Source organism: Pelodiscus sinensis, chromosome 2 (genome assembly GCF_052426305.1).
Source record: "Pelodiscus sinensis isolate ZL-2025 chromosome 2, ASM5242630v1, whole genome shotgun sequence".
NCBI lineage: Eukaryota > Metazoa > Chordata > Testudines > Trionychidae > Pelodiscus > Pelodiscus sinensis.
In genome coordinates, this window is record NC_143053.1 from 163,148,993 (window position 1) to 163,168,701 (window position 19,709).

At 43.1% G+C, this 19,709-nt stretch overlaps 1 protein-coding gene across 4 annotated transcripts in view; it reads right to left on the bottom strand.

The window, feature by feature from the left end:
• Window positions 1-19,709, bottom strand: part of RAMP3 (receptor activity modifying protein 3) — a 104,599-nt gene that overhangs the window by 32,946 nt on the left and 51,944 nt on the right. For all 4 annotated transcript variants that reach the window (XM_089776500.1, XM_089776498.1, XM_006133274.4 and 1 more), the window contains one exon: window positions 19,154-19,286. In XM_089776500.1, the coding sequence (XP_089632626.1) occupies window positions 19,154-19,286 (133 nt within the window). The remainder of the gene's footprint in view (window positions 1-19,153; window positions 19,287-19,709) is intronic.

The following is a 19,709-nucleotide window of genomic DNA, read 5'->3' on the forward strand; positions in this document are numbered from 1 at the left end:
TGGACACCAGTTCCGACTTACATACAGATTCAACTTAAGAACCCCAGGCGTCCCCAAGTCAGCTGCTGCTGAAACTGATCAGCGGCTGATTCCAGGAAGCCTGGGGCAGAGCAACTCTGCCTCGGGCTTCCTGTAGTCAGCGCTGGTCAGTTTCAGCAGCGGCTGACTTGGGGACGCCTGGGGCAGAGCAGCTGGGGTGCTGCTGGGTTGCTCCAGTAGCGCCGCTCCTCGGCGCTACTGGACCAATCCACCAGCACCCCAGCTGCTCTGCCCCAGGCGTCCTGATTCAGCCGCTGCTGAAACTGACCAGCAGCGGCTGAATCAGGACGCCTGGGGCAGAGCAGCTGGGGTGCTGCTGGGTTGGTCCAGTAGCGCCCAGAGTGGCGCTGCGGGACCAACCAGCAGCGCCCCAGCTGCTCTACCACAGGCGTCCGGAGAAAAGCCTGGACTGCTGGGATGGGGGGCGTACTAGCTGCGCCCCCCTCCCCAGCAGACCAGGGAGACGCGGGCGGGGGACCGAGACGCACCACAGTCCCGCCGCTCGGGTCCTCCATGGCTTGCTCCACGTCTCCCTGGTCTGCTGGTATGCTGGAGACCAGCAGACCAGGGGGACGGGGAGCAAAGCCACGGAGCACGCTGGCAGCGGGACAGCCACGGCGCGTCTGGGCTGTCCGCTGCCCGCGTGCTCCCCGGCTTTGCTCCCAGTCTCCCTGGTCTGGGGAGACGGGGAGCAAAGCCGAGGAGCACGTGGGCAGTGGACAGCCCGGATGCGCCACGGCTGTCCCGCTGCCAGCGTCCTCAGAGGCTTTGCTTCCCGTCTCCCTGGTCTGATGGTCTCCAGCAGACCAGGGAGACAGGCAGCAAACCCCGTTCGTAACTGCGGATCCGGCATAAGTCAGATCCGCGTAACTCGGGGACTGCCTGTATTGCGAAATATAGCAGACCTTCTATTTCAGCATCCCTGTAAACCTCATTCCACAAGGGATAAGGAATGTCTTGAAATAGTGTGTTATTTTGAAATTTGGCACTTTGTAGATGTGCCAAATTTCAAAATAGTCTATTTTGAAATAGAATTGAAATAAGGTACACAATTTGCATAGCGCAAATTGCATAGCTTATTTCGAGCTAAGGATGAAGCGTAGATGCACCCTAGCTGACTGCTGGTGGTGTTGGACAGCTAACACCTACCAATCCCAGGCAATATTCCTTCTCAATGGACATGGGAGGTAACAGAGTCACTCAGGGTGTATCTAGACTACATCTCTCTTTCGACAGAGGGATGTAAATTAGGCACTTCGAAACTGCAAATGAAGCCAGGATTTCAATTTCCCACACTTCATTTGCATAATCGCATCATGGCGCTCTTTCAAAAGAAGTGCTATTTCGAAAGTAAATCCAAAATCTAGACATGCTTTGAAAAAAGGAAGCCTTTTTCGAAAGATCCTGTAAACCTCATTTTTTGATTTACATCCCTCTGTCAAAAGAGGGATGTAGTCTAGACACAAACTCAGAGTATATCTACACAGCAACATTTCGAAATAACTAGTGTTATTTAGAAATAACTTAGTCCGCATCTACACAGCAGGCAGTTATTTCAAAATAATGTCGAAATACCATCAAGCTGGAGTACTTCTTACTCCAACTCCTGTAACCTTCATTGTATGATGAGTAAATTGGAGGAAGAGACCTCTATTTTAAAGTAAGTGCTGTGTAGATGATCCCATTTTGTAATAAGTTACGCAACTGACGTAGCTCAATTTGCATAGCTTATTTTGAGTTAAGCCCTGCTGTGTTGACATGTCCTCACAGAGTCTTGGGTACCGCAACAAGCATGACACCTAATAAAATTAAAATAGAACCAAATAATCAATGGGACCCTACAGTGAGTGGAGCGTTATTTAGAGTAACAGAATAGATAACTAAAAAGAGTGATCTGGTCACCTCCAGACATTGCATCACAATTTGAAAACATATCAACATGAAGCATCATGAATATATGGCATTGCTACAATCACAAAAGGAACACAGGAAGCTAGCTACCTACATAATTCATTTCCAAGATGTGGAACAGACCTGTCAAAATCAGTATTCTTGCATGGAAACCAGATGGGTTTCCAATTCTAGTTTATGAAAAATTCTGCTGCCTACCCAGATTCCTATATTCACTTACACTGCACATTTGTCCAATATTGCAGTCATGGTTCAATTGTATTACAGCACATTTTCCTTTTGCCAATGCAGACAGAAATAAATCATAACCGTGTTTAGGAGCCATAGTTCAGCCTTTGTTTCTATGAGGATGAAAGCAATAATGTGCTTTATTTTCTGTTTACATAGGCAAGAAAAGAATCCTCACCTGGGAGAAGTAAAGAAGTTAGTGTGATATTCAGAGACTGGACTGAGTCTCTTGAGCCAACAGTTAGAGGGGAAAATATTCTTACTTGTAAACTAAGCATATTTTATGTGGAAATAATTGAGAAAAATAAAAAATGGAACTTCATCATAGAATTTTCATACAGTCCCCTTTCAGAGTATAGCTGCATTTTAGGAATGTGTCCTCATGTGTTTCTCAGTTAGAATGGCTCATTCTATACAGCATTTATTGGGGGAGTGGGGTTTATCCACAGATAGAACTTAGAGTCATTTCAAGGCACAGAATTAAAATCTCGTGAGATTTTATAAGATATAGGACTCTTTTGTTTGTTTTTAAATTACACATTTCTAAGACTGTCATGCAGAGGGACTTTTGTGACAGAGAATTGGGTTTTGTCAGCAGCCAGCATGGTGTGAGCATGACTGCCCAAAAATTAAACTCATTGTCTAATAAAATAAATGATCAGTATTATTATCGCCCTTGCCTAACTGATTTGTAAACTGGTTTTCTTCACTTTGGAAAGCAAACACATGAATTGCAAAAGGAAAGTAATAGGGATTTGGTGGTAATTAGTAATTGCCACAATTGTATAATTGATGTAATGGCTTCCAGGATGTTCAGCAGGATTTTTTTAAATGTCCATGAGTTTTGACATCTGTAAAGGGAAGACGGGAGGACACAGGGTGAGACATGAACTTTAAAAGTTCATCTGGAGAAAGCATGTAGCTGCATGGCAGTCAGGTGGGCAGAGGTAATCAGTCCCAACACTGACACAAAGATCAGTGAGTGGAGTCACAGAGTTAGAACCGTAATTCCCTAATTCAGCATCAGGCTTGGCATGTTCAAGTTAACCCAGTTGGTTTCACAGCACCTGGAAGTCGGGCTGTCTATCCATGTCCTCCCCAGGATGTTACTGAAAAAGCATTGACTTCTGTTGCAATCACTTCTGCCCACTTGCTCCTGTCTGCGTGCACCTAGCATGACCCATACCACCAGAACAGTATCAACCTACTAAAAAGAGGGGAAGATGCCAACACCATGGTCGTCTCTAATTGTTAATATCTGAGCATCAAACATTTCATTGCAAATGTATTGAACATACATGGGACTATATAATATGCAGCAACCTTTTGAACATCCACCTAATGGACACTCACATGGTTAAGAATATTCCTGCAGGGAGTTTCAGTCACATGGGCCATAGTTTCTGATTTGTAACATTTTTATCAGGATTTGATCTAAGGTTTCACACACCAACAACACATGTAGCTATATTTCTAATCTTATAGATACTCACACAGATAACTGGTTAGAGGCATAAGAAGACTAAGCAATTTCCTATTAATTAATAGTATGCATTGGGGGAGCAAAAAAAAATCATGCTTAGGGTTTCCAATAAGCTAGCATGGCATTGTTCAAGGACATGCAAACGATGAGTGTGATTTCCTTTGCTCTATACTTCTGTACAAAATAATCGAGTGAAAGTCACTTAGGAAAACCAGTTAATCAGTGGCCTGGCCAGGCTGAAACAGCCATCCCCACCTACAGTGTGATGGTCCCAGCCTGGCCAGAGCAGCCCCTGCTCATGTCAGATGGGAGGAGCTCCAGCCCAGCCAGATAGCAAAAATAAGAACTTTTCTTGAGTTTCATTGCTAGTTATTGCATGCTTAGTTGTCTCCATCTTTTGTCTTTACTTCCTAGTCAACTATGTTCTTCTGAAAATCAGTCATTTTTTAATAAACTGCACCAGCTATAAGCCAGATGCTAAATTCTTACTTAGATTAAACACAGGCACAACTTTAATTGACTCTTAGTCTTAGGGGCAGAGATACTAAAATGAATTTGAACAGCTACCACAACAGAATCACAATTTGGCTTCAAGAACCTCACACTACAAATAATAATTCAAGTATTCTGATTCTTTGGTGATTGCTATTTTTTCCAACTCCTGATTCCTTCCAACTGTGAATGCAAGGTTAACTCATGCATGGTATCTGCTTTAGTGGCTTTATTAATCTCTTGTTACTCTCAAATTCTCAAAGGCACATAGGATAGCACTGGAGGTGCATTTTGTCCAACAATATGCCTAATACTTTCAGCAGCTTAAATCGTCTTGTGTATTTAAATTCTGCAACTACAATTATAACACGGACTAAATAATGTAATCACAATTTCCCCACTTCTGTCTGACCTGTACTGGCTTCAGGTTTGACAGCCCATTAACTCTGAATTTCCCCTGAATACCTGTAAGCATTTGAATAGTTTATTCCAAGAATGGGACAATCCAATAGAGTTCAGAGGTATGCAGACCTTTCAAACACATTTTCAATTTACAAACTTACTAAGAGTTCCCTTGCTGTGTAAAGTCAAGCGGAAAGCAATAAAAAAGCACCACTTATTTTGTTTCTAGTGAACTGGAATCATTTGCTATGTATCAGTGATGAAAGAACCACATGTTCCCCACCAGAAATTAAGCAATGTAAGTTATCCCATATACAATATATCTGCAATTCAGTCTTTTTCCTCTTTGCTTCTTTTGACCTCCCACAGAAACTCCCTTTATTCATATTTCATTATAGCTGCTCTACACTCAGTATTCACCACATGGTTTTCCCCCCATCTCCAAGCTGTTTAAATAACACTAATCAGGGTCATGCCTACCCATGTTGCCCCAAATTTCAGGGTGTTCTATGCAGCTGTGTGCTGCCCATTAGCTCCAGCCACTCCCAGCTGAATCCCCTGGGGGCCTGCCAGCCCCCATCTTAGCCCCAGTCTGTGTAGCCCCCACTCCATCCCCCAACCCACTACAGGCTCAATGCCAGGGATCTGGCAGCCCCTAAGCCACACCCTCAGGGCTCAGCACCCAGCCCCTGGCTCACGAAGTGGCAGCAAGCAGCACTCACAGGGCAACAGGACTTGGCGCATGAGCAACCACGCAGTGGGCAGCTGAAAAGAAGTGGTTCTTTCATCTCAGAAGCATTGCTTCTTTCCGGCCGAATGCATGACTGCTCCCTGTTCCTCCAGCCTGTGATTCCCTCCCAGCCTGTGACTGCCAACTCTCCTGGACTATACACCATTGCAGTAAATGGCATCCGATCCAGGAGAGTTGGCAATCCCAATCCCCTCAGCTTCAGGCCCCACCCTGTGTGTCGTGGGCACTGGAAGGTGGGGGGAGTACCAATGCCCGTGCTGGACTGCATAATGGATGGACCTGACAGTAATGTCATGTGCCCCAGGGCGAGGATCCTATTCCACTTCCCTTAGGCTTCTGAAAATGGCATTTTTCTGGACCACAGTGTTTGGTGCTTTTACTTTCACCTGCTGGATCCTCTGCTCTGTGTTTTTTTCTAGGTCAGTGGCAGATAAGGGCAGATTTCCTCCACTGTTTTCAAATTTAATTTATTTAGTTTTTGCTTTTATTTAGCCTTATTGTTTCTCTGTATGAAATATACTTTTATATAAAGTGCTCTGGGGAGTTTAAACTGAGACTACATACAAAATGAGGTGACTGACCAAAGTAAGCACAAGACTTTGGACCAAATCTTGGTGACAAATAAATCCATCACTCGTATACATACACTTGTGGGGTGAGTGTGGCTTCATAACAGTACCAAGCTCAAAGTAATATCCATTCTGCTGGTAGCGAGGGTCCTAAATGAAGTTTAATTCTGCAGAGAGATGAGAATTCTACAGCATCTGTCACGGAGAAGAACCAGAGGCATGATAGTGTAGAAGTCAGTGCATGTGTTGATGATACTACAGTCTCTGTTACAATTCATTCCTTAACTCCCCACTTCAATTGCTCATTTCCTAGGACAGAGACAGAGACCAACAAATAATTTTATACTGAAAACTCAGCTGCTTTCATTGATTCGCTGCTTAAGTATGACTGGATTTGAATGGTTAAACTAAGATCCTGCATTTCATCATCAATACTCTGAGCCAGTCAGTTCCCCAAAAGGCATATTAAAAAAATCAAATTCACCTGCAGAGTACATCACTTTATCACAGAGTACATGCTGAGAGAGCTATGAGTTGGTAGAAATGTTCATAGGACATGAGATTTCAGCAGTTCAACTAATTGCAGTCTTAATAAAGTCGAAGGCCACGCCATAAGTAGGAACAGCCAGAAAAGGAAGAATGACAAGGGTGGACAGGGAATGTCCTAAGTAAGGCCATGTCTAAACAGTACCTTCAGAATACCAGAAGTATCCCAAAATAGCTACTCTGCATCTTTAAACGTGCCCATTATTTCAAAATATATTTCAATATAATGGACATTGTTACCCAGGCTAAGAGAATGTAACATTTCAAAATGGAGTCTGCTGGCCATTATCACCTCAGCAGTTTCTTCCCGCCAAAACCACACGGAGGGACCACCTCAGAAGGCTTTGCACTCTAGCCTGTGCCCATGACTCTAAATCCATGCACTCCTCTCTAATGTAATGTGTACGCATCCAAGTTGTGCACCCGACCCCTTTTTCCCTGGGCACACCGCCCTATTCTGTTGCACCCCTCGTGCTAACCCAGTTTCCCGCCTTAGCGTCTTTATAAACCCTCTCCTGAGAACTGCTCAGGTTGGTTCTCCTTGGTCTGTTTGTAGCTGCCTCTCGTCGTGTTGGTTCTTCATCATCCGTCATCCCTGAGGAGCTCCATCCGCATGTGGTCTGACTGGGATGGCCCGGGTCCAGTACTGACTGTACCCTCCTGAGGTGTGAGGGAAGCCTCCCCTTTAAGGATTTTGGGACCGGTATTGTGGGACTTTGGGACTTTACCATTTACTACTCGTCCATCAGTGGTTCTCCACCAAGCCGAAGGACTGGTGTCAAAGAATCCGGAGTGTGTCAGCCACGTGGAGACAAGGATCCACTTCGAGGATCATTCCAGAGACCGGGATTGTTTTATCTTCGAGGGATCTCCCTGCTGACCCTCCCCTGCGGCTTCCAATTAGCCAAAGGGTAGCAGGTCGCAGGCACCTATCGCCGCCGCCTCTAAGAGTTTGTAATGTATAACCCTTTTGTATTCAGGAACCTTTCTGTCTTTCTTTCCTTCTGGGTTAGGGTGGGACAATTACAGGTATTGTTCTTTGTTCATGCATGTTCTCATTTTCTAAATTATATGGTTTGGCCCTAAATTTTGTGTGCAGCCTGATTTGTCCAACAGTGATTAGATACGTACCACCAGGTCGAATCTATCTTCCGGGGGGGGAGGGGGGAACAGTCTTAGGCTTTAATTAATTGCTTAGGCTTTACCACAGCAATTGTTTACCTTAGTCTCCCAGGTAACAACATGCTATTCCAGCATCTCTGTAACTCTCGCTCCACAAGGGTTACTGGACTTGTCGGAATAGTGCTTTATTTCAATATTTGGTGGTGTGTAAACAAATTGCATAGCTTATTTCAAGATAAGGGTGCAGTGTAGATACACCCTAGCAGTCTTCCCCAGCAGAATAAGAATTCTTATACAGACCAACCGTAAAGTAAAGCTGCTCCGACCTGACATATATTCAAGAGGAGGGGGTCAGGGAGAAAAACCTTCTGGAGCATAGGGAGCTTAGTAAGATGTAATTTACAACTTTCTGTGGCCAACTGGTCTGAATCGGACACCAGATTTCTAGGACATGATTAGAAACGATTCCATATGATGAATTTTGATCACACCAAAGTAAAATGTTTTCTAAAACGTAGAAAACATTTATTTTTTCATTTCTATTTCACCAGAGTGCTGGTGTAATTCACACCAAGATTCACTCATTAATCACCGGCTGTGTCTACACTGGGCCACTTATTCCGGAAAATCAGCCGCTTTTCTGGAATAAGATGCGAGCTGTCTACACTGGCCCTTGAATTTCCGGAAAAGCAACGATGCTCTACTGTACAAAATCAGCTGCTATTCCGGAAAAACTATTCTGCTCCCACTTGGGCATAAGTCCTTATTCCGGTACACTGTTCCGGAAAAGGGCCAGTGTAGACAGCCCAGTAGTCTTTTCCGGAAAAAAGCCCCGATCGCGAAAATGGCGATTTGGACTCTTTTCTGGAAAAGCGCATCTACATTGGCCACAGATGCTTTTCCAGAAAAAGGGCTTTTCCAGAAAAGCAGCCTGCCAATGTAGACGCTCCTTTTCCGGAAAAACTGAAAACGGAATAGTATTCCGTTTTAAGCATTTCCGGAAATTCATGCCAGTGTAGACACAGCCACCATGTAGAGTTAGTCTGCCCAGGAGTGATGCGAACACACCCACCTCCCACCACCCTTCTTAAGCTGGCCTGTGGGAACTACTGTTCATCTCTCCTTTCTCCACAGGGGAAGGCAGGGGCAAATGGCTTGGCTCTAAATATCTAAAGGCTGAGCCATTTCTCTCTTCCCTCCCCCTACCTGATCCTGCTGCTATTCAAGGATGGGGATTGGGGCAGAACAGCTGACTGGTTCCCACCTGCTGAGAAAGAGGGAGGAGAGGATGTTTCTTATGTTGGCAATTTGGCTTTTGTTTAATGTCTCGCCTATACTGAACATACAGGATCTCTTAAGAAGCCAAGTATTAGACCAACTTATGGCCACAATTTAACTGGGGTCTGGATGGGCTTTGCTATATGGCAAACTGACAAATCACTGTCACCTTCTATCCAGCATCAGAAACCCAGTCTCGGGATTTACAGTACATTAATCACAATTTTGTTGAGTTCCAGTGCAGCTGGTTGGCTAAGAACAGGTTTGATGTGAGGTCCAAGTAACCGAATGGGCTTCTTGAGTACAGGGCCTGCATGGTGAGGAGGGTACACCTCAGTGTCTCACACAATGTGGGGCTCATCTCAAATTTCTGATGTCATGAGACCAATGGACCAATCCTACGAGGCATAACGGGGAGGTCGATAAAGGGCTTTCAGGTCGGTGTGGGAGCGTCCAGACTAGCGTGCTGAGCCGACAAACAGCTGATCAGCTGTTTGTTGGCTCAGCGCGGCAGCCATTTAAATTTAAATGAAGCCGCGATTATTTAAATCGCGGCTTCATTTCCCTTTGCTGATCAGCCTAATCTACATGGTTCCATTGATGGAGCCATGTAGTTTAGACACACCCTAATATGGGAGTCTCATTGCTTCCCTGTCTGCAACAAACACAATTTTTACCCTCAGCCTTCAGGTCTATTGTTATTACCTGGCTGACATACCCAAAGGAAATATCATTTTGGGTTAACAGGTATGTCTGTTATGCTTGCAAGATGACTTTGGCAATAGCAGCACAGGATAGAAATAACAGATAATTATACGTTGCACTGAAATACATAATACCTGATTAAATCAAAAGATAGCAACCGAATCCTATGTTCCTGCATTTCAATCCAACAGCAATAAAAATTAGCAAGGCTGACATCTTCCCTGAAGAATTGGTTATTAGACTGAAACACTGGGAATTACACCTCAACACTGTTTGCTGTCTCTTGAATTATTATTACAGGTTGAACCTCTCTAGTGCAAAACTTTCTGGGCCAGAAACATGTATCATCTGGAATTATTTTAGTTAGCCGGATGTCCACTTTTCATGGGCATGGGCATGGGCATGGGCCAAATTTCCAGCAGTCCCATAAAGTTTGTTTACATCTACCAGTCCTGGCTCTCAGTGTTCTGTGCTGTTATTTAGCTCTAATTTACCCCTACATTTTCTTTAACTGCCCAGTAAGCAGTGGAAGTGTTGGTAATGCTGCTAGACAATATTGTTCTCCTATTATACGGAAAATTCTCTGGTTCGGAACAGGTCAGGTTCTGAGAGTGCAAGGTTAGACAGGTTCAATCTCACTACTACTGCATTTAGTGACTGCTACTAGAAAACAAGCTCCCATTCTATCTGATTCAATGAAACCTGGATTGGCCTGCCGTCTTCAAAGGGCAAACCCCAACCACATATGGGAATTCAATTAAACAGTTTTAATGGCATGACAAGACACAAAAATGTTACCCAAGTGTATTAAAAGAAAAAGACAGAAGCTGCTGACTGGACATCTTACAGTATTCATATGATCTTGTGATCAGTATTCTCATTATGGAAATAATAGGTAGATGACAATAGAAAAACAATCTATAGACTTCTGAACCCAGAGGTGTTTTTATGGTCAGGGAACAATAAAGGTATTTTGTGCCATAACTTCCCTTTGAACTGCAGTGAGCAACACAATGGTTAAATTATTTCATGTTCCAAAATTATTTGATATTCCAAACTAGCCCCTATACCAAGTAAGAACAGAAAAGTTTGCATTTCACTTTTCAGAATTAGGGATTCTTAGCAAACAGGTGTGCCACAATTTGTTTATATAAAACCAATTGGCAGTATTTTTTTTTCATTCAAAGACTTAAAGTTAAAAGGTTAAAAGTAAAGTTTACTGTAAGTTAAGCAGCCAAATATTGGAGGCTTCCAGAAGACTTTGGATCTGTTTAGTGACATATTTGACTAGTGATATGTAAATAAGTAGATAATTGCTATGTCATAGTACTGTGCAAACTATATGAAGACACAAAATAATTTCACAAGCCAACAGAGGTGGGCCAAAATCAGAACCCCAGAAACAAACATTCTCAAACTTTAAATAGGACTCCAAATTTTGCAAGCTCAGAGCCATCCTTACAAGCTTTATGGTGGTTTACAGTTATGGAATATGCAATACAGCAATATTCCATCAACATGCCTAAAAGAGTCTCTGACATTGGATATACATTAGTTTCATTCCACTGATCAATGTGATGTGACTCATTTCTACCATTAGAAAGGAGATCTGAAATCAGGCCTCATTAGATATTGTAGGCTTATCAGTAAAATGTTTGAGCTACACAAGACCATCACCAGAAATACCATTTCTTCACAATCCTATGCAGCTTCACTCCAAATAAAAAACTGAATATCCTAACTATCATCCAAGGTTTTTCTGTCAGATGAGCTAAATCAGGGACAACAGTTAATGGATGGTTCGATGGTGGCTTTTTCATACCCTCTATAGTGTAAGATCATATCATTCATCAGACTACCAGTTAAATTGCTAAAGCTGAAACTGAATTTGCTATTTCTTCTATGCACTGAAACTTGAAGGAGAGCATTCAGTCTTGACAAGAAATTGCCAATAAATATTTTATCCATCCAATATGATTTTAAAGAGTATTTTTCCACCTTCTTTTTTTTGTAGCTCATACTTGAAATTCTTTCTTACACATTTTTTTCCTTCTTGCGTATTTTATCATTTTACATCAGAAAAAAACTGATATTTTTCTGACTGTGTTGTATACCAGCTAAAATGAATACAGCTATTGACAAAGGTAGCGTGTGAAACAAAATTAATCTGATATTGGAAAGAGATATGACATGTTAGAACAAGAGGTTTTCTATGGCAATTAAGCACCCAATACTTACTGAAAGTCAATGTGAATGGAAAGCATGAGTCTCCTTGTAAGAATTCCAGCTAATTTAAGGCAACATAAGAGCATCAGAATCTGATTCAAAGGAGCTTATTTCCCCCTGCAGATCATAACATAGTTATAATTCAAATGATATGCTGGGGGGGAGGGGCAGAATGACAGTGTCTCTTTAAAGATGAAAAATGGCCTGCCTGATGAATTAAAATGCTAAATTATTGCTCTACGCCTTATTTTACAAAAAAAAATTTTTTGCATATCTACTTTTCTTCTATGGAGGCATCACCCTTAATTTGTTGCTTTTTGTAGCATGCCAGAATGTCCTCATGATAAAATGAGTATTACTGCAAAGTGCTAAGCATCTCTGCAATATCTCAGCCCAGAAGAGACTTTGATAGAAATGTTAATTTTATTGATGCAGAAATTATGCAATTACATGATAAATCAAAAGGATACTTCCTCGCAAAAGTGCATTATCTGTATTAATGGCTCCCGAACATACAGTGTTATGTTCAAAGTTGAAAAACATACTTATCCATACCAATGGTATGCACCCTGTGATCCTGGCAAGCTAGGCTAACTTTCCATGGTAGTAACAGGAACAAGAGACAGAGATCTCCAATGTGGCAGTCTGCCCAATAGCAAATCTTTTCAACACTTGTCCACTTGACAAGCCTGAATCTCAAGGACACCCCAAAGGTTACACCAGAAAGGTACATTCTCCAGAGCTTCCCTTGGAAGGACACAAGGATTCCTCTGTGTATTTAAGACACTTTTCTTCCTTTTTATTTAACGAGGGAAGTTCAGCTAAAGTCAAATTGCAATTTCTTCTATTGCCTTCCGAGCAACTTATTGCCCTCTACATATCCACTGAGAAGACTTGCTCTTTCACATCTTCCACGGGTTTGGCTTCCTTAAGCAAAAGAGCATTTGACCAGTTTCACATCTTCAACCTTTTTCACAATAAAGCCAGCCCAGGGGAATACTTACTCCTTTATTTTTCTCTTCATTTTTTCTATTTTTACATTTTTCAGTTGAGCAGAAAATATAGTGCAGCCATCTAACTGCGTAGTTGTCTCAAACTAAGTGCTCATTTTTAGCCTGGGTACACAGCACATGGAGTATATGTACATCAATGGCTATTAGCCAGGATGGGCAGGAATGGCATCCCTCAGCTCTGTTTGCCAGAAGCTGGAAATAAGCAACAGGGAATGGATCATTCGATGATTCCCCTTTCTGTTCATTCCTTCTGTGGCATCTGCAATTGGCCACCGTCAGAAGATATGATACTGGGCTAAATAGATCTTTGGTCTGAGCCACTATAGCAATTCTTATGTTAGCAGAGGTAAATGAAGAGGCAGGAAAGCCAGAGCAAGAGGTGATTTAAAGTGATCTCAGACCTGGGGGAAATGTTCCATTCCTGTTTAGTTTTTACATTACTGGAGCTAGTTCACCTGAACCTGAAACTTCAAAGATTCTGAGCACTGGCTGTTCCCATCCATTTCAATTGGCTTTAGGGATAGCCCACTGAAATCTCTGTTCATCTTTATGTATAGTGATGACTCACACTGGGCAGAGCCATGAGAGATAATAAAACAAACCCAGGACCTAACTGGGAGAAGCCATGCCTGGCAGCAGGCACCAGGAAGAAGCCTTGAGCACTACCTTAGGGCAGGGACTACACAAACAAATGATAACATGAAATACTGCTGTAAATAAAAAGAATGAAGTAGCTGTATTTTAAAAATACACCTTGTATTAATAACTTAATGAGAAAACCAGAGAACATTTGCCTTAAATATGCTGAACTCTGAATTAACTATGGATATAATAGGCAGTTGTTAAATCAATATCAGCAACTACAAGCCTATTCATTAACCTCTATTAATATAGTGTAGAGTGGGTGCTGTTTGAGTCAGAGACTGTGCTTCTTTTACCTTTGTGTGGCTTAAAGCCATCTTCACACACTCACAACCCCACCTACGTAGCTGGTGTGGGGTACATTTATGCACACCCATGCATCATGAGCAGGGAGAAACTAGAATATAGATTGTAATCTTCTGTTACAATCAGGTTCCTGGGACATTCCTGTGACAGGGTAGCCATGGTTTAGTCTATGCAAAAGAGAATCAAGTAAATGGGGTTTCAGTGTGAGACACTATCTAGAATATAAGTAATTTATAAATATTAAAGATATGGTACATCTGCTTTCATCTCATAAACTCATAGACTTTAAGGTCAGAAGGGACCACTATGATCATCTAGTCTGACCCCCTGCACAGTGCAGGCCACAGAATCTCACCCACCCCTCCCAGAATAATCCTCTCACCTATATCTCAGATATTGAAGCCCTCAAATACTTTGAAGACCCCAAGATGCAGAGAATCCTCTAGCTGTGATCTGTACCCCATGCTACAGAGGAAGGTGAAAAACCTCCAGGGTCTCTGCCAATCTACCCTGGAGGAAAATTCCTTCCCAACCCCAAATATGGCGATCAGCTAAACCCTGAGCATGTGGGCAAGACTCATCAGCCAGACACCCAGAAAGTTCTCTATAGTAACTCCTATCATCCCTCCATTGACCTATTCCCACTGATAATGAATGGACAATTAGTTACCAAGATCATGTTATCTCATCAAACCATCCCCTTCATAAACCCATCTAGTTTAATCTTGAAACCAGATAGATCTTTTGCCCCCACTACTTCCCTTGGAAGGCTGTTCCAGAACCTCACTCCTCTAATGGTTAGAAACCTTCATCTAATCTCAAGTCTAAACTTCCTACTAGTCAGCTTATATCCATTTGTTCTTGTGTCCACATTGGTATTAAGCTTAAATAATTCCTCTCCCTCCCTGGTATTTATCCCTCTAATATATTTAAAAAGTGCAATCATGTCCCCCCTCAGCCTTCTTTTGGTCAAGGTAAACAAGCCAAGCTCCTTGAGTCTCCTTTCATAAGACAGGTTTTCCATTCCTCGGATCATCCTAGTGGCCCTTCTTTGTACCTGTTCCAGTTTGAATTCATCCTTCTTAAACATGGGAGACCAGAACTGCACACAGTATTCCAAATGGGGTCTCACCAATGCCTTGTATAATGGCACTAACACCTCCTTATCCCTACTGGAAATACCTCACCTAATACATCCCAAGATCGTATTAGCCTTTTTCACGGCCATGTCACAATGGCGGCTCATAGTCATTTTATAATCAACTAGGACTCCGAGGTCCTTCTCCTCCTCCGTTACTTCCAACTGATGTGTCCCCAGCTTATAACTAAAATTCTTGTTATTAATCCCTAAATGCATAATCTTACACTTCTCACTATTAAATTTCATCCTATTGCTATCACTCCAATTTACAAGATCATCCAGATCTTCCTGTATGATATCCCGATCCTTTTCTGTATTGGCAATAGCTCTCAACTTTGTGTCATCAGCAAATTTTATTAGGACACTTCCACTTTTGGTGCCAAGATCAGCAATAAAAAGATTAAATAAAATTGGCCCCAAAACTGATCCCTGAGGAACTCCGCTAGTAACCTTCCTCCAACCCAACAGTTCACCTTTCAATATGACCCGCTGTAGTCTCCCCTTTAACCAGTTGCTTATCCACCTCTCAACTTTCATATGAATCCCTATCTTTTCCAATTTAACCAATAATTCCCCATGTGGTACTGTATCAAATGCCTTACTAAAGTCGAGGTAGATTAGATCCACTGCATTTCCTTTATCTAAAAAATCTGTTACTTTCTCAAAAAAGGAGACCAGGTTGGTTTGGCACAATCTACCTTTTGTAAAACCATGTTGTAATTTGTCCCAATTGCCATTAGCCTCAATGTCTCTAAGTACTTTCTCCTTCAAAATTTTTTCCAGTATTTTACATACTACAGATGTCAAACTAACAGGCGTATAGTTACCCGGGTCGCTTTTTTTCCCTTTCTTAAAAATCGGAACTATATTAGCAATTCTCCAGTCAAATTGTACAACCCCTGAGTTTAGAGATTTATTAAAAATTTTTGCTAATGGATTTGCAAGTTCATGTGCCAGTTCCTTTAATATTCTTGGATGAAGATTATCTGGGCCCCCCGATTTACTCCCATTAAGCTGTTCAAGTTTGGCTTTTACCTCGGATATGGTAATGCCTACCTCCATATCTTTAGTCCCATTTGTTGTTACCATAATCCCTAAGCGCTTCATTAGCCTCATTAAAGACTGAAGCAAAGTATTTGTTCAAATATTGGGCCATTCCTAGATTATCCTTAACCTCCACTCCATCCTTAGTAATTAGCGGTCCTACTTCTTCTTTTTTTGTTTTTTTCCTATTTATATGGCTATACAGGCAGTCCCCGGGTTACGTACAAGATAGGGACTGTAGGTTTGTTCTTAAGTTGAATCTGTATGTAAGTCGGAACTGGCATCCAGATTCAGCTGCTGCTGAAACTGATCAGTTTCAACAGCGGCTGAATCTGGACGCCAGTTCTCACTTACATACAGATTCAACTTAAGAACCCCAGGCATCCCCAAGTCAGCTGCTGCTGAAACTGATCAGCGGCTGATTCCAGGAAGCCTGGGGCAGGGGCTTCCTGTAGTCAGCCACTGGTCAGTTTCAGCAGCAGCTGACTTGGGGACGCCTGGGGCAGAGCAGCTGGGGTGCTGCTGGGTTGGTCCAGTAGCGCCACCGCTCCTCGGCACTACTGGACCAACCCAGCAGCACCCAAGCTGCTCTGCCCCAGGCGTCCTGATTCAGCCGCTGCTGAATCTGACCAGCAGTGGCTGAATCAGGACGCCTGGGGCAGAACAGCTGGGGTGCTGCCCGGTTGGTCCAGTAGCGCCCAGAGCAGCGCTACGGGACCAACTGGCAGCGCCCCAGCTGCTGTACCACAGGTGTCCGGAGCAAAGCCACGGAGCACGGGGGCAGCGGGACAGCCCAGACGCGCCGTGGCTGTCCTGCTGCCCTCGGGCTCCGTGGCTTTGCTCTGCTTTGCTCCCCGTCCCCCTGGTCTGCAGACCAGGGGGACGGGGAGCAAAGCGGTGGAACACGCGGGCAGCAGACAGCCCAGACGCATCTGGGCTGTCCGCTGCCCGCGTGCTCTGCGGCTTGGCTCTGCTTTGCCCCCCGTCCCCCTGGTCTGCAGACGAGGGGGACGGGGCGGGATGGGGGCAAAGCAGAGCCAAGCCGCGGAGGACGCGGCCAGCTGACAGCTGTCAGCTGACCGCGCGCTCTGCGGCTTGTCTCTGCTTTGCCCCCCCCCGTCCCCCTGGTCTGCAGACCAGGGGGAGGGGGGGGCAAAGCAGAGCCAAGCCGCGGAGCGCGCTGCCAGCTGACAGCCCAGACGCGTCTGGGCTGTCAGCTGGCCGGGCGCTCCGCGGCTTGGCTCTGCTTTGCTCTGCTTTGCCCCCCCCCCCCCGTCCCCCTGGTCTGCAGACCAGGGGGAGGGCGGGGGGGGGCAAAGCAGAGCCAAGCCGCAACTTTAACTTAAAATAATTCCAGGCCTCCTCCACTTTAAGATCCATAATTATTTAGTCCAATCAACTTCCCTAACTAATTTCCTTAGTTTATTAAAGTTAGCCCTTTTGAAATCAAAAACCCTAGTCTCAGATTTATTTTTGTTTATCCTTCCATTTAATTTGAACTGAATTATCTCATGATCACTCGAGCCAAGGTTGTCTCCTACAATCATTTCATCTATGAGGTCCTCGCTACTCACCAAAACCAAATCTAAAATAACATCCCCCCTTGTTGGTTCAGCAACTACTTGATGAAGGAATTCATCAGCTATCACATCTAGGAAAATCTGAGCCCTATTATTATTACTGGCACTTGTTCTCCAGTCTATATCTGGAAAGTTGAAATCTCCCATGATTACGCAGTTTCCATGAGTATTTACTTCATTAAAAACATTAAAGAGGTCTCTATCCATATCCAAATTGGATCCTGGTGGTCTATAACATACCCCAAGCACTATCCCAGGGGAGGATTTGATAGTTTTCTTTCCCAATGTGATTTTTGCCCAAACAGACTCTGTCTTCTCCATTCCATCACTTTTTATTTCTTTACAAGCTACCTCATCTTTAATATACAATGCGACTCCACCACCTTACCCTTATTTCTGTCTTTCCTAAACAGCACATACCCTTCAATACCTGTACTCTAATCATGCCTAGTATTCCACCATGTTTCTGTTATTCCTATAATATCTGGTTTCACTTCCTGGACCAATAGCTCTAGTTCCTCCTTTTTGTTCCTAGGCTCCTCGCATTGGTGTACAAACATCTTAATTTTTGCTGTTTGGCCTCATTCACATTCTTTACCCAATTTGGCACGGACGTTATACCTCAAATATGACCTATTAGACTAGTATCCACCCCACCCTTCCTCATGTTCATTCTCCTACCCCCAGTTATGTCCTTTCTTACTTTGTTTTCCTCCCTCTCAGTGTTAAAATCTGGCGTAGAGATTACCTGGGCATCTCCCAACCGTCTCCCCCAAATTCCTAATTTAAAGCTCGTTTAATCAGTTGAGCCAGCCTCCATCCTAGAAGTCTATTTCCCTCCCTACTTAGGTGAAGTCCATCCCTAGAGAACAGTCCTCTGTCCATAAATGCCTCCCAGTGACCATACATCCCAAAGCCCTCCTTATAGCACCACTGCCTAAGCCATCTATTGATCATCATAATCCTGTCACATCTTAAGTTGCCCTTCTCTAGGAACAGGCAGAATCCCACTAAAGATCACCTGAGCCTCAATTTCCTTGAGCATCCTCCCCAGCCTAGCATAGTCTCCCTTAATTCGTTCCAGCGAGAATCTAACCGTATCATTTGTTCCTACATGAAGGATGATCAATGGATTCCTTCCTGCTCCCTTAATAATCCTCTTCAACCTCAGTTCCACATCTCGTATCTTAGCACCTGGCAGACAGCACACCCTTCCATTCTCTGGATCATGCCAGATGACATATCCATTAAGTGCTGAATATAAATCTCAGATATCTAAAAGGAGTGGTAAGAGGTGGATTTCAGCAGAAGAGAATAGTAATGGAGCCAGCAGTTTATATAGCCATTTTTCATACTTCTTTGTTGCTGCAATAAAAAAAAATGCAGGATTTGGTTCTTTACTCAGACAGAACTCCAATTAACTTCCAAATGTCATTAGTGCTTTCTTTTGACTTCAGTACAAGCTTTGCCTCCATGCTGCCATCGCATTTTGCAGGATTTGGCCCCAAAGATTGACTCCAACAAAATAAACAATCTGGTGTCCAGATTGAATCTAGTAGGGAATCACCACATCTTTGGTAATAATAGAGATGCTCCTGACACTTGATGCAATTTACTTCTTAAAAGACTGACACCCTTAAAAGATAAATAATAAAGACGAGAGCACAAAGCTTACGTGATAAATTCCGTTAGATTGCACCATTTTTTAGAGTCCACTCTCTTCATCATCTCTTCAAAGGATTTTCCACATTTGGGCAACTTTTCTAGCATGAGCGATTCATTGCAAATAATCACGTGTTGATGTGCTCCTAGAACAAGCCAGATAGCACTATAAATCCCAATATACTGAAAATAGTAAGAACATTAAGGTAGAATTATTTTCTGCACAACTCTTTGTACCTACAAAGTACTAATCCTTCTATTCAGGAATCTCAAAGAACTTTACAGGTATGGATGGATTTAACTTCACACATCACCACTCCAGTTTGTTATTTATTCCATTTTGTGAATTAGGAAAATGAGCACAGAGACAGGTAGGACCAAATTCGGATCTGGTGTGAGATGGGAATTTGGAATCACTTATACTATAATGCTCTGAATTGTGCCTCAGGTCACACAAGAAATCTGTGCTAGAACCAATAATAGAATCTGTCTGCTCAGGCTAAAAGTCCTATGCTTTAGCCAATAAAAATCTTACTTATCTGTATTTCAATGTTTTTATATATCGAACC